This window comes from Phycodurus eques, chromosome 5, assembly GCF_024500275.1.
Source record: "Phycodurus eques isolate BA_2022a chromosome 5, UOR_Pequ_1.1, whole genome shotgun sequence".
Taxonomy (NCBI): domain Eukaryota; kingdom Metazoa; phylum Chordata; class Actinopteri; order Syngnathiformes; family Syngnathidae; genus Phycodurus; species Phycodurus eques.
Genome location: NC_084529.1, coordinates 32,037,304 through 32,050,340, shown reverse-complemented (window position 1 = coordinate 32,050,340; position 13,037 = coordinate 32,037,304). Strand labels below are relative to the sequence as shown.

General features: G+C 43.7%; 1 protein-coding gene across 1 annotated transcript; it reads right to left on the bottom strand.

Annotated features, from left to right (window-relative positions):
* Positions 1 to 256: 256 nt before the first annotated feature.
* Positions 257 to 12,111, bottom strand: ndufa9a (NADH:ubiquinone oxidoreductase subunit A9a). The gene is made up of 11 exons (XM_061676349.1): positions 12,026 to 12,111; positions 9,485 to 9,661; positions 9,203 to 9,300; positions 9,010 to 9,101; positions 8,782 to 8,923; positions 5,621 to 5,723; positions 5,480 to 5,550; positions 3,499 to 3,575; positions 2,865 to 2,960; positions 606 to 672; positions 257 to 497 (listed from the first exon to the last, which is right to left on the bottom strand). The coding sequence occupies exons 1-11, from the start codon at positions 12,078 to 12,080 to the stop codon at positions 327 to 329; spliced, it is 1,149 nt and encodes a 382-aa protein (XP_061532333.1). The 5' UTR covers positions 12,081 to 12,111; the 3' UTR covers positions 257 to 326.
* Positions 12,112 to 13,037: the final 926 nt, after the last annotated feature.

Here is a 13,037-nt window from a genome sequence, read left to right as displayed (position 1 = left end):
GTATAAGTGAGGGGATGCGCAAGCGATTTGCATATTCATGAGTTATTTGTCGTGCCAGAGTGAGGGACCCAGGCGGGCCCCAGCGAGCATGGAACACGGCCAAGTCACCATCGATTGTGTGGCGTCCACGCGAATATGAAACATCACCAAACGGTACCAGAAGTGGAACGCTACTGTAACAATGCTTGCGATTTCCGTGCAGCTTTACGGCAAACACAGAAATGACCATGAAATAAACAGAAAACACGATAGGGATAAGAGTTTCTTTTTTATTTATTTACATACAGAATTGAGTTAAAGTGACGCTCAGACACTGATTCAATACTTTAGTAGTTGACAGTTTTCGCTGGCTTCGTCGCATCGAGGTCAGCTTCCAGGAAACGGAATCGGCGATGGCGACGCAGAATCTCAATTGCCCTTCGCTCTACGGCGGAGGGACTGATACCAAAATCCTCCAGACCAGGAAGTCCTGGGTACTTCATGTCGGTTGCGTGAAACTGGGAAAAAGGTATTCATCGAGCTGAATTGATGAACTGTGACGGACCGTGGTGAGAGGTATAATTCTTTGTTTTAACTGCTTCCAAAGTCTCGGTCTCCTAGCTTACCCTTTCTATTTTGTCTGGTGTCGTCCAGGGCTCAAATGGGTTCAATGCGAAAAACTGAGCAGCCAGGCTGAAAGGACAAACGGAAGAACATTAGAGGAGATTTATACAGATCTTCACAACCATACAAGTGGGAAGTCGAGAAACATCCTTTCCTTCCGTCTTGTCTTGTTAGGGGTCTCCAAAGTGCAAGCCTATCTCCTGCATCTTCCTCTCCAACACCAACTGCCCTGTGTCTTCCCTCACTACGTCTATCAACCTTCTCTTTGGTCCTCTTGTAGCTCTCTTTTCCTTCTACCAAGATACTCACTCTCTCCTTTGGACTGTCTCCAAACCATTGAAGTCTGCTCTCTCTAACTCTTGTCTCCAAAGCATCGAACACTGGCTGTCCCTCTGATGAGGTCATTTATGAATCTATCCAACCTGGTCACTCCTCGAGTGAACCTGAACATCTTCATTTCCGCCACCTCCAGCTTGACTTCCTGTTGTCGACTCTTCAGTGTCACTCTCTCTAATCCGTCCATCAATAATCCTAGCAGAGACTCTTCTTTCACATAACACACCTGACCCCTTCCTCCACCCGTTCCAACCTGCTCGGACCCGTTTCTCCATTTCCTTTTCCCGGACTCGCTCTCTCTTCTGCCTGTAGCCTCACTCTTCCCCCTCCGCCCCTCTCATTCATGCACACATCTTCTGTCTTACATCGGCTAATCTTTATTCCTCTCCTTTCCAGTGCATGCCTCCATCTTTCTAACTGTTCCTCCACCTCCTCCCTGCTTTCCCCGCAGATCACAATGTCATCTGCACATCATCGTCCATGGGGATTCTAGTCTAACCTCATATCGGTTAGCCTAGCCATCAACACTGCAAACAGGAAGGGGCTCAGAGCTGATCCCTGATGCAGTTTCACCTTCACCTTAAACGCCTCTGTCACACCTAGAGCACACCTCACCGCTGTTCTGCTGCCCTCGTACATGTCCTGTACTATTCTAGCATACTTCTCTTCCACTCCAGACGTCCGCATGCAGCGCCACAGTTCCTCTCTGGGTACTCTGTCATCGGCTTTCTCTAGATCTACAAAGACACAATGTAGCTCCTTCTGACCTTCTCTGTACTTCTCTATCAACACCCTCAAGGCAAATAATGCATCAGTGATACTCACCCTAGGCATGAAACCATTCTGTTGCTCGCCAATACTCACTTCTGTCCTGAGTCCAGCCTCCACGACTCTTTCCCGTAACTTCATTGTGTGGCTCATCCACTTTATCCCTCTCTCGTTCCCACAGCTCTGCACATCTCCCTTGTTCTGAAAAATGGGCACCGGCATACTTTTCTTCCATTCCTCAGGCATCTTCTCACCTGCTAGAATTCTGTCCAAAACTCCACAGTCACCTCAAGGTCACCCTATGTTTCCGCCTCTTCTGGAAGAAAGTGTTCACTACAGCCATTTGCATCCTTTTTGCAAAGTCTACCACCATCTGTCCCTCCAAGTTCCTTTCCTGGATGCCGTACTTGCCCATCACTTCTTCATCACCCCCGTTTCCTTCACCAACATGGCCATTACAATCTGCACCAATCACGACTCTCTTTGTCTGGGATGCTCCGAACTACTTCATTTCGCTCCTTCCAGAATTTCTCAGCTTCTGGCTTTACTGCATTTCACCTGCTCTCCTGGACACACCATAGATCAACCTTTCTCCTCCTCATCATGTCAACCAACTCCTGAGCTTTTCCTGTCATAGTCCCAGCATTCACAGTCCCCAGATTCAGTTCTAGGCTCTGTGCTTTCCTCTTCTCTTTCTGCCTAAGAACACGCTTCAACCTCTCCTTTGCCTCCGACCCACAGCAGCTGAATTTCCGCTGGCGCCCTAACCTGGGCTATGACCAATCTGGGATGGAATTCTTTCAATGAATGCTCATATATATTTTGTTGGCCAAGTTTGAAGCCAGATGCCCTTCCTGACACAATCCTCTGCATTTATGCAGACTTGAGACCGGCCTCCAGTTAGCACTGGCTTGTGCCCCCCATAGGGTTCTCTATAAACATAACAGGTGCTAATTCATGTGCGCGAGGTGCCCTAAAGAGTATTGTAGGTCAACATTCAGAAGAGTCACCACTCCACGTAATTGTGTGAAGGTGGATACAAACAATTGTGAGAACAAACACCTTTGAAACAAGTAAGCAGCATAACCTCAACTTGAAGTGCATCTGATGAGAACCAGCCAGAATTGCATGTGAATGTTAACCTGTTAAACGCTTACAGAAAGAGTGGGCGAGGAAGTGGATAGGGCACAAAGGGCCTGTGAGCGATGGCGTAGATGTATTCCACCAGGTCGTGGAGCAGGTACCGGTTGGGACTACAAAACGGGGGGGAGAAAAAAACTGCATCACAATCATGTCTCATTGTCAATTGGATGTGCGAGTTTGCTTTGAGAGGAAGTAAGAACCAATGAAGCCGTGACACACGCGGATCTCTTTAGCAAAATGTGTGCAGCGGTTTCAAAATATGAAAAACACTTTCCAAATGATCTATAACAACGCAATAACAATAAACACATTGTTTAACTCATATTACAATGTGTCCCCAAAGTCTGGAAATAAATAAATGTAATCGGAATATTGACAAATAACATCTTTAACATGATGTGCAACATTTGTAATGCAAAGGTTTATGAACTTGCAAGAGTCATGGGAACTGAATGCAAGAAGCCCGCACTGCCGTCAATTGCTTGTGTCCGTACCTCCGGGACACACTGTATAATGACGTTGTCCAAAATGAAAATCATTATCTTTGTAAAGGCAGAATTTTGGCTAGAGCTCTTGTATTAGAGCGCGCTGGATTGCGCAGGTGAACCTAATGATGTGTCCTGTGATCGCGAGCGCTTGGTCACCTACCCGACGAGTGCGTACGTCTTGCCATTGGCCTCTGGGTCTTTGACCGCGTTGATGATGGCCTTCGCCACGTCGACAACCTGGCGAAGAGGAACGCTTACTCGACTACTTTATCGAAACATATCGTAATAACAGAATTTAAAGAATTGCATGCGTCATGATTAATTCATTGTGATCGTGCAGCACCTTCCGGTGTGCGTGCCTTGGCCACCTGGGGGCAAGCGTAATACTGTCATACATGGAGACAGTTACAAATATTCATTAAACTGCAATATTCATCCTTTTTCACAGAGGGTCAGGAATATATGCCTGTGATTATTGTTAGATGTTCTGCCAACATATGCGGCTCCACCGGTGGTGTTCAAATATCCGTTGCTAAAAGGCTTGACACCACACCTCTGATATTCGAGAGCATATCCATGGTGTTTTTGCATGACTTCAGCATTCTGCAGAATAAGGCAAAGCTATGCGACTCTTTTAAATACACAATGTGTAATTCTCTGTTTCGTTTGACAGCAAAGGTCATGTGGGAGTGGTATCAAACAGATGCAAGCCTCTTTTGGAAGAAGTGTTCACTCGCTGCCAAACTGCAGTTTTTGGGAAGCGAGCAGAGTTGTGTTCTCTGCCACCACACTGCGCTCATATCTCAAACTCTTGTTCGCAAGTAAAGCAAACAAATCCTCCTAACGACGGCTTGTACCTCAACTAACTCACATGTTGGGTTTACTCATATCTCAAGGCCGCACTGTATATCAAATTAAATATTCCAACTGAAACCAATTGAAATGCCATTAATCTGTTCCGGCAACAATTGTTTTGTTACAAATTTGTAATAAAGAGAAATAGCACTGTATTATATACATTATACAGTAACAATACAATATACATTATCTATATTATTATACAGCCATGGCCCAATGGTTAAGATCATCGCCTGCCACCGTGGGGGACCCAGGTTCGAGACCCCGACCGGACCGTCCGCCGTGTCCTTGAGCGAGACGCCGATACCCCGAAATGCTCCCCGGGCGCTTCAGCTGCCCCCTGCTCCAGTGTGTTCCACTAACGTGTGCATGTGTTCACTGTGATGGGTTAAACGCAGAGAACACATTTTGTGTGTTCGAGACAATAAAAGATGATTATTATATATATCAAAAAGAGAATGTCAAGAAATAATAAAAATAAATACATTCGTTTTCTAAAATGTAATAACTGTAGGTACCGTGGTATCCGTGTTTTGAATGCGTCAGTGACGACGACCTTCCCGACCTGACCACCACGTAGGCGTCTTATCTAGTGTTAATACCTATGCCCTGGAAGCCCAACAGAAGACGACGTGTGAGCGCAAGTGACTATTTTGTGTTGTTTGTTTGGTGAATTAGACTTATACGTCACTAGCGCTTCAATGGGATGGGCGCAAACAGCACCCAACGCGGAAGTCGCAGTCTCGCGCACGGAATAGTCGATAAATAAGCAAACATTTATAAATAAAAGCAGCGAGCGACATTTAGATCATTGTAACGGAGTAAAAGTACCGTTACTTCTTAACAGCAGAAGCGGGGGAAGTGTTTTTTCTGGTCTCGTCAACTCTTGTGACTTATCCAAACCAGGTCCCGGGGCGCACAGGCGGAACCTCAGGCCAATGCGCTCCCATCTTAGTCCGCCGAGGAGTAATAGTCGCAATTACATCTGTGTGTGGATGTGTGGAATGGATCGAGCTGCCAGCGTTCAAGGACTACGAAACAGCCTATGACGTCAGCGGCCCGATTGTCAGCTCTGCATAGTTATGGCCTGGAAGTCTTTGTCATTTAAATATTTACGGTAATTATGACACGGCTACTGTGTTAGAGTAGCATAGTGATAGACACCAGCGCATGACAACAAATTCGGGTTACACTGCCACAGTAGTTTGTCCTGTGTAGCCGACAAGTCCATAAGGATAATGCCCCGCTGGTTGGGTTTGTGACAGAGGAAAAAGTCATCTTACGTGAACAGGTTGCTTGACAGTTTTCTTCCCGAGGCTGATGAGCGGAACGGCGTTGCCAAACCAACGCATGTCTGTAGGAATGTAATAATAGTGAGTGAAGCTTCGATTTGTATTTTGCCGTTTATGCACGGTCAGTCTTACTTGCGTAGTAGTTGAAGAACCTGTCCTCCCTCCCGAACATCTCAGAGGGCTTCATGATGATGGCGTCGGGAAACTCGTCTCTCACTGCCGTCTCTCCTACAGCCTGGGACAAACAATAGAGCGCAAGTGTCAAACACAAGGCCCGCCAGCTGGATCTAGCAAACCACGTTATTTTTTTGAACGTTCATAACTAGTTAGCCAGTGCAGGTGCAATTATTTAATATGATGGGGCAATTATTATGCTTCTCACAGAAGAGATGAGGAAAGGGACAACAACTGTAACCATCTTGTGCTCTAGCCACACCCCCAGTCCGTCAACACAGTGCAGCTCAGCTTCTGCCGTGTGGACATCATGCGTTTGGCACAATTTCAAAACTTGATGACGCATTTCAAATGGCATCATGTGAATGTGAATGTCAGTGCATCACGAAAAGTACAGTGAACTGTTCTATCGCGGGGATTACGTTCCACAAAGCCCCCGCAATAAATAAAAGCAGCGAACAATTAGTTATTATATTATTATAGTGGAACCCCAAATTTTTACAGTTTTCATAATTGTAGCAACTCGTTTGTTAAAGTTAAGAGGTTTTGTGATTTCCGACTGGCTGTGAAGGACTCGTGACATGACACTGTTCGGGCGTGTGCTGGTGCAGTGTGGAGTGTGAGTCTGTTTGTCGCGACAAAGTCTTTTTTTTAATTTTGTGTTATTTCCCTGTAAATAACAAAAAGAGAACATTTTGTTCATTACGTTAGTGGTATCGGTGCTATCGCATTGTGTGTACGCTTATGTTCAAAAATTTCAAATGTTCAAATGTTATGTTCAAAAATTTGGGCGAGAAGCGGAGTACACCCTGAACTGGGCGCCAGCCAATCGCCGGGCACATATAAACAAACAACCATTCGCACTCACATTCACACCTACGGGCAATTGAGAGTCTTCAATTAACCTATCATACATGTTTCTGGGATGTGGGAGAAAACCCGAGTACCCGGAGAAAACCCACGCAGGCACGGGGAGAACATGGAAACTCCACACAGGCGGGGCCGGACCGGATTCAAATCCGGGTCCTCAGAACTGTGAGACAGATGTGCTAACCAGTTGTCCACCGTGCCAGCCCAATTATTCATGTTTACACAATTTTTTAACGGGAAAATTCTGTTCAATTTACAAACTCGGTTTACAAACCCGTTCAAGGACCAATTAAGTTCATAAATCGAGGTTCCACTCTCAATAAATGTTTCATATATGCAAGTCAATGCCAATATATGATACTTTAGAGAGATGCATGTTATTTGTCCACTTGAGGTCACCATCCACACACTCTATGCAAGAACATGTCTATTAAAGCCGTGCTCTTGTTGAACGACATGAACAACAGCCCATGCGCACAAAAAAATCATATAACCAATAAAGGTAACTGTATCAGAGATGTGTAGGTGAGTAACTGTATTACACTGACCTATATAAAAAAAAAAAAATAATAATTTTTTATCTCTGGTGCACTGTCCGCAGTAAGTGAACAACAATATAGCGAGGATTACTGTATTGTGGTATACAACTTCAGCGATATTGAAACAGCCTCTCTCGGCTCTTCAGATGGAGCCAAAGGAATACCAAATGCCAATATTAGTTTTTATATCATATAGTAAGTCACAATGTACAAACCTGTTACTGCTGAACTTTAGTTTGTTTTTTTGAATGAATGAAGTTGCACTTTCCTCAAAAGAAAATATTTATGGTGTTGGATGTTTCATTTTATCTCATTATATCTGTTCTTGTTTCCACAAAACATAAGCAGTTTGTAAGTTGAAGCAATTACAATTTTTCTTTCAAGCCACAAATATTTGCCAAGGTGGTCTTGCCTCAGCTGTACAACTCGACATGAGAAAAAAGCGTGAGAGAGCTTGAAACGAACATACGCACTAGCCGAGCCGTGTAGTTTCAATGACTTAAATCACATTTTGTATCAGGAGAAATCCCAGAAAAGGAAAAAAAAAAAAAAAACTAACGCAAAGCTTGTTTTGAATAATGTTATTGTCATTTACTTTTTCTATAAGCCAGCGATTCCCAACCGGTACTGAGCCGCGCAGAGAGAATGAACAACAAAATCTGAATCTGACAGTTTTGTTTTGAAAATCAAGTGCCTTCGCCTGTGCCTTTGTCCACGTTAAAGCACACGCGTCGGGTCAAAAAGTAAGCCTACAAGCTACCAAAACTGAGTCAAACACAAACGTCTTTGGAGAGATTCTTAGGAAAAGGCCGAATGATAAGGCAGAAAAAAAATCAAAAAGAAAGCTCCATTTAGAGACATTCTGCTTTAGAGACACCCAAGCCTGCTCTGCTTAATCTGTGGTAACAGGCTCGCAAACGAGGCAATGAAGCCTTCATATTCATAAAAAAAAAAAAAAAAAAAGCACTGAATACTTCTCTTCCATTTAGGGCTGCAACAACAAATGAATGACAATGAATTTCATTATCGAGTCGTCGTGTCCTGCAACTGTTAAATCCGTCTGTACTGCTGTTGCGTATGTGCCTTGATGCCAGGTTAACCGGCTCAATACCAGGCAGACTTGCCTGTGTAGATTGCCAGTCATCAAGGTCATGGCAACCCACAAAGGTTGAATCAAGGAAACTGGACGGTTGTTGTTTGTTTAAGACATTTCACCTTTAATCCAAAAGAGACTTACTCAGCTCTACATTGACGGTGTGGAGTCCCTCTATTTATGTGTGTTCCCTGGGATGGTCAAAAAGGGTGTTTGTGTTGTTGCCTCAGTGTGGTTTGGGAAACAACTCTCCTGCATACCAATTAGTCGACAAGTCAACAATTAGTTTTATTTTGTTAATTATTTTTAATTTATTAGTATAAGAGAAGTGGAATTTTCTTGCACCAACTTTTTTTGGGCACTGCCAATTTGCAATAATGTGCTGTTTTGTGCTGTTTTCAATGGGAATTGAGAAATCATTTCTATCTGATTCAGGGAAAAAAATAATCAACCAATTAATCGATTATTAAAATAATTGTTAGCTGTAGCCCGACTTCCACTTCCAACATCCTATTTTTGCGAAGCAGGATTTTCTGCAATGATGGCGACCAAAACAAAATGACGGACTACAGTGGACATAAGTAACACATGGCATTATATCACAGCATATTTCTAACCTTGTTCCTCAGGTATTTGGATGGGCTGCGGATGTCGGCATTAAGGTGAGACATGTGGATGAACTTAGTGATGCCAGCCTCTCTGGTTGCCTTGGCGATCTGCTGAGGGATGCTCACAAAGACATCCTCAAAGCGGTAGTTCCTTCACACATAAAGGCAAATAAAAATTCTATATGTGTCAGTATTCAATGACTATTAAGCCGTGAATGGTGGCAGGTCAGGTCATACTTTGTTTCCCACTCTTTTCCCACAAGATTGATGACGACGTTGGAGTGCTCCAAAGCTCGTTTGATGGAGTCTTTGTTCTTGGCATCCCACTCCTGTAGCAGAATTCCCCAAAAAAGTCAAGGTTTGGAGTCCAAGGAGGATTCTACCATCATAGTGTGTGGGACATCAATGAACTCTTTTGAGACTTACGCACCATAAAAATGATTTGTCCCAGGTCCCCCATAGGCTTAAAATACATGGTGTCATACTGATCACACCGGTGAGGGATTATGATCTGCGAGCCAATCCGACCTGAAAACCAAAAACGCACCAAATACAAACTGTGTGTGGCTGTGTTGGAGAAGAGCAACAAAGCCTTAAGATTTGGATTCCGATTGAATACAAAGTGAAGAACAACTTTTTATTTATTTGTAACTTTTTTCATGTCAGTTTTGCATTGAAAGTAAATAAGAGCTCCATTTCCCTTTCCACTCACCCAGCCGACTGACCACATATCGGCCCAGGAAGCCTGTAGCACCGAACACGGTGGCGGCGATGCCACTGGATGACGAGCGGCCTCCTTTCCCTTTGGGGATGACGGCATGGTGCAGCTTCCTCTGCTGAATTGGGCCCACGCAAGAGGCTGATAACACGGTGGGGGGACAGCAGCCCTCTAATTGGAAAGAGAATAGAGAATAATTGCCAGCCTTTATGTACACACAAATTTAATTTTATTCAATTATAGGTTCAATTTAAAATGACAAACACTACCTTTATAATAACAGAGAATAGCCTGTAAGTTAACATTTTTCAATAAACTGCACTTGCACCCAATAATACAGTGGGTATGGAAAGTATTCAGACGCCCTTGAATTTGTCACTCTTTGTTACACTGCAGCCATTGGCTAAAATCCTTTAAGTTAAGTTTCCCCCCTCATTAAAGTACACACATCACCCCATATTGACAGAAAAAAAATGGAGTTGTTGAAATGATTGCAGATTTATTAAAAAAGAAAAACTGAAATCTCACACAGCCAGAAGTATTCAGACCCTTTGCTGTGGCACTCATATATTGAACTGGGGTGCTGTCCATTTCTTCTGATCATACTTGAGATGGTTCCACACCTTCATTGGAGTCCAGCTGTGTTTGATTACACAACCATCACTGCAGGCCTCCACCAGTCGGGGCTTGATGGCTGAGTGGCCCGGCAGAAGCCTCTCCTCAGTGCAAGACACATGATAGCCCGAACGGAGTCTGCTAAAAAACACCTGAAGGACTCCAAGATGCTGAGAAATAAGATTATCTGGTCTGATGAGACCAACATAGAAATTGTTGGCCTTAATTCTAAGTGGCATGTGTGGAGCAAACCAGGCACTGCTCATCACCTGTCCAATAGACACCCAACAGTGAAGCATGGTGGTGGCAGCATCATGCTGTGTGGGTGTTTTTCAGCTGCAGGGACAGGACGACTGGTTGCAATCGAAGGAAAGATGAATGTGTACAGGGATATCCTGGACTATAACCTTCTCCAGAGTGCTCAGGACCTCAGACTGGGCCGAAGGTTCACCTTCCAACAAGACAATGAGCCTAACCATACAGCTAAAATAAGGAGTGGCTTCATAACAACTCTGTGACTATTCTTGAATGGCCCGGCAAGAGCCCTGACTTAAACCCAATTGGGCATCTCTGGAGAGACCTGAAAATGGCTGTCCACCAACGTTCACCATCCAACCTGACAGAACTGGAGAGGATCTGCAAGGAGGAACGGCAGAGGATCCCCAAATGCAGGTGTGAAAAACTTGTTGCATCATTCCCAAAAAGACTCATGGCTGTATTAGCTCAAAAGGGGGCTTCTACTAAATACTAAGCAAAGGGTCCTGTGTGATATTTCAGTTGTTCTTTTTTAATTTTTTAATAAATCTGCAAAATGTTCAACAATTCTGTTTTTTCTGTCAATATCATGTCAATATGTGCTGTGTGTACATTAATGAGGAAAATAATTAACTTAAATGATTTTAGCAAATGGCTGCAATATAACAGAGTGAACAATTTCAGGGGGTCTGAATACTTTCCGTACCCACTGTATGTTTGATCGCTCACCGAAGCGGTTGACACGGTCGTCGACTATTCGTGTTTGGTCATGCCCCACGTACAGTGTCGCGCATGAACTACTGCCCCACAAATAAGTATGTTTTTATTCTCTTTATGGCTCTCGGTCTGGGCTCTGTTCCCACAAGCGGAAATCGCTGTAGACCAAGGTTCTACCCCTGGCCGTCAAGGGAACAAGCGCCGGATCCGCTGGCGCTGATGGCCCAGCGGTGTCGTTCCTCTGCATATCGCTCAGGTCCGAGTTCCCGGGTCTATCCTGGTCAGCATGTAGAATGTGCACAATGGACCATCCGCACCGGACACACGGCTGTGAGCACTTGAGCAATACACTGATACCCTGAACTGCTCCAGTGTGGGCCAACAACTGTGTATGTTCGCGATGGCCACTACTGTGATGGTTTTACAGCAGAGGCCAAATCTCGTGAATATGCATGTACGTCAAGACAATAATGAGGATTCTTCCTAATGGATGAGCTGGCTTGTTCTAACACTCAGAATCTGAATTCAATGTTATATTTATACAATCTCGGTATACAAGCCATTGAGTTGTAGTCCCAGCCACTCTTATGTAGGCTTGACAGTGAGACAAACACCTTGACAACACTTGTCAAGCTCATCTCACACGAACGGACACAAACTCGGGAGCGATAAGACTCTTCACGAAACTTTAGACGCGAGTTAGGTAAGACTTCTTTCCATTAATCCCCGACATAAATCAGACTCGTGTCCTTCTGTCCTGTCGGGTAGCTATTGAAACAAAACAGCTAACGTTAGCACTTAGGAAGCGTTAGCCAAGCAGGTTAGCAAGGTCATTTAACACGCGCTCGCGCTTGCAGTGTGAACCTGTGCAAAGTCATTGTATTAGTCATACTTAATGTTTATAAAACCGTGTACAGAAATATGAAGAACAAGTTTGACGTTACTCACTCGGAATCTTCGGAAGGACACTCGCAGGACGGCTAACTAGCGCGAGCGTCGCCATCTTCCCGTCTACGGCATCCGATGAGGGCCAAAACAGAGGGGAGCCGTTGAAGGTGAATTCGGAAACGAATAATGCTTTGACGGGATAGATAGAAGGGAGGAATTCATTATGGCCACGTTCACTTCACACAGCCATTCATAAAACATTTAGATATTTACGGTGCACGTTTAAATTGGTTTCCTTTTAACACAATCGTGGACGAGAGCTTTACAGGGATTTCAATGCTGCCGTCGTCTGCTATCATCGGCATAGTAAACTACCGTTCAAAAGATTGATTCACCCAGATGATGTTCATGATCACATCATCTCATCACTAAATCACCTTTTCCACGGATGCACGTCGTTTTACGAGGGGGAGTCAAAAGGGCAATGAGCCCAATTATTTAACCTCTTTTTTTCCTCTTTCTTTTCCGTTTTCAAGGTTTAGTTCAGCCACTTTTTGACTGTGCTGTTGCAGCTTCCCCATTTGCATTTTTGGAAACTTGTTTTGTGGTGGTTCCCCTTTCAAAGAGAGAAATTTACTCACAGCTATTTGCTTCTGATAAGCATACAACTATGACCCCAGTTCCAAATGACTGACAGGAATATGACAGCTTTATACCAAAAAAAAAACAAAACAAAAAACTTTAAACAAGTATTTAAGATAGAAACTGTGAACATTTCTGAAAAGTTTCAATTACTAGTAGGTTGAATTAAATTGGGTTCATTACTTTTTGACTAAAAAGTCAAAGGTTTGAGGGTCATTATTATTTTTAATTTTTTACCATTACATTCAGTATTTCTGCACTTTATTTCCGATTCATTTAATGTTATCTTTTTTGAATGAAAGCGTTGTTGTTGTTTTTTTTTTTAAAGGAAATGTCCAAGCGACCCAAAACTTTTAAATGGTAGTATCGAACAGAATAGAATAAAAGTATAAAAGTAAAACTATAATAGCATGTGGGAGAAGGTTTTATG

Excerpts from the sequence above, each read along its gene's own strand:
- ndufa9a (XM_061676349.1), bottom strand. The coding sequence starts at position 12,080 with ATGGCGACGCTCGCGCTAGTTAGCCGTCCTGCGAGTGTCCTTCCGAAG. Across the intron at positions 9,301-9,484 it reads ATATGTGGTCAGTCGGCTGG|GTCGGATTGGCTCGCAGATC; the intron begins GTGAGTGGAAAG and ends TTTGGTTTTCAG. Across the intron at positions 8,924-9,009 it reads GGAAAAGAGTGGGAAACAAA|GAACTACCGCTTTGAGGATG; the intron begins GTATGACCTGAC and ends TTATGTGTGAAG.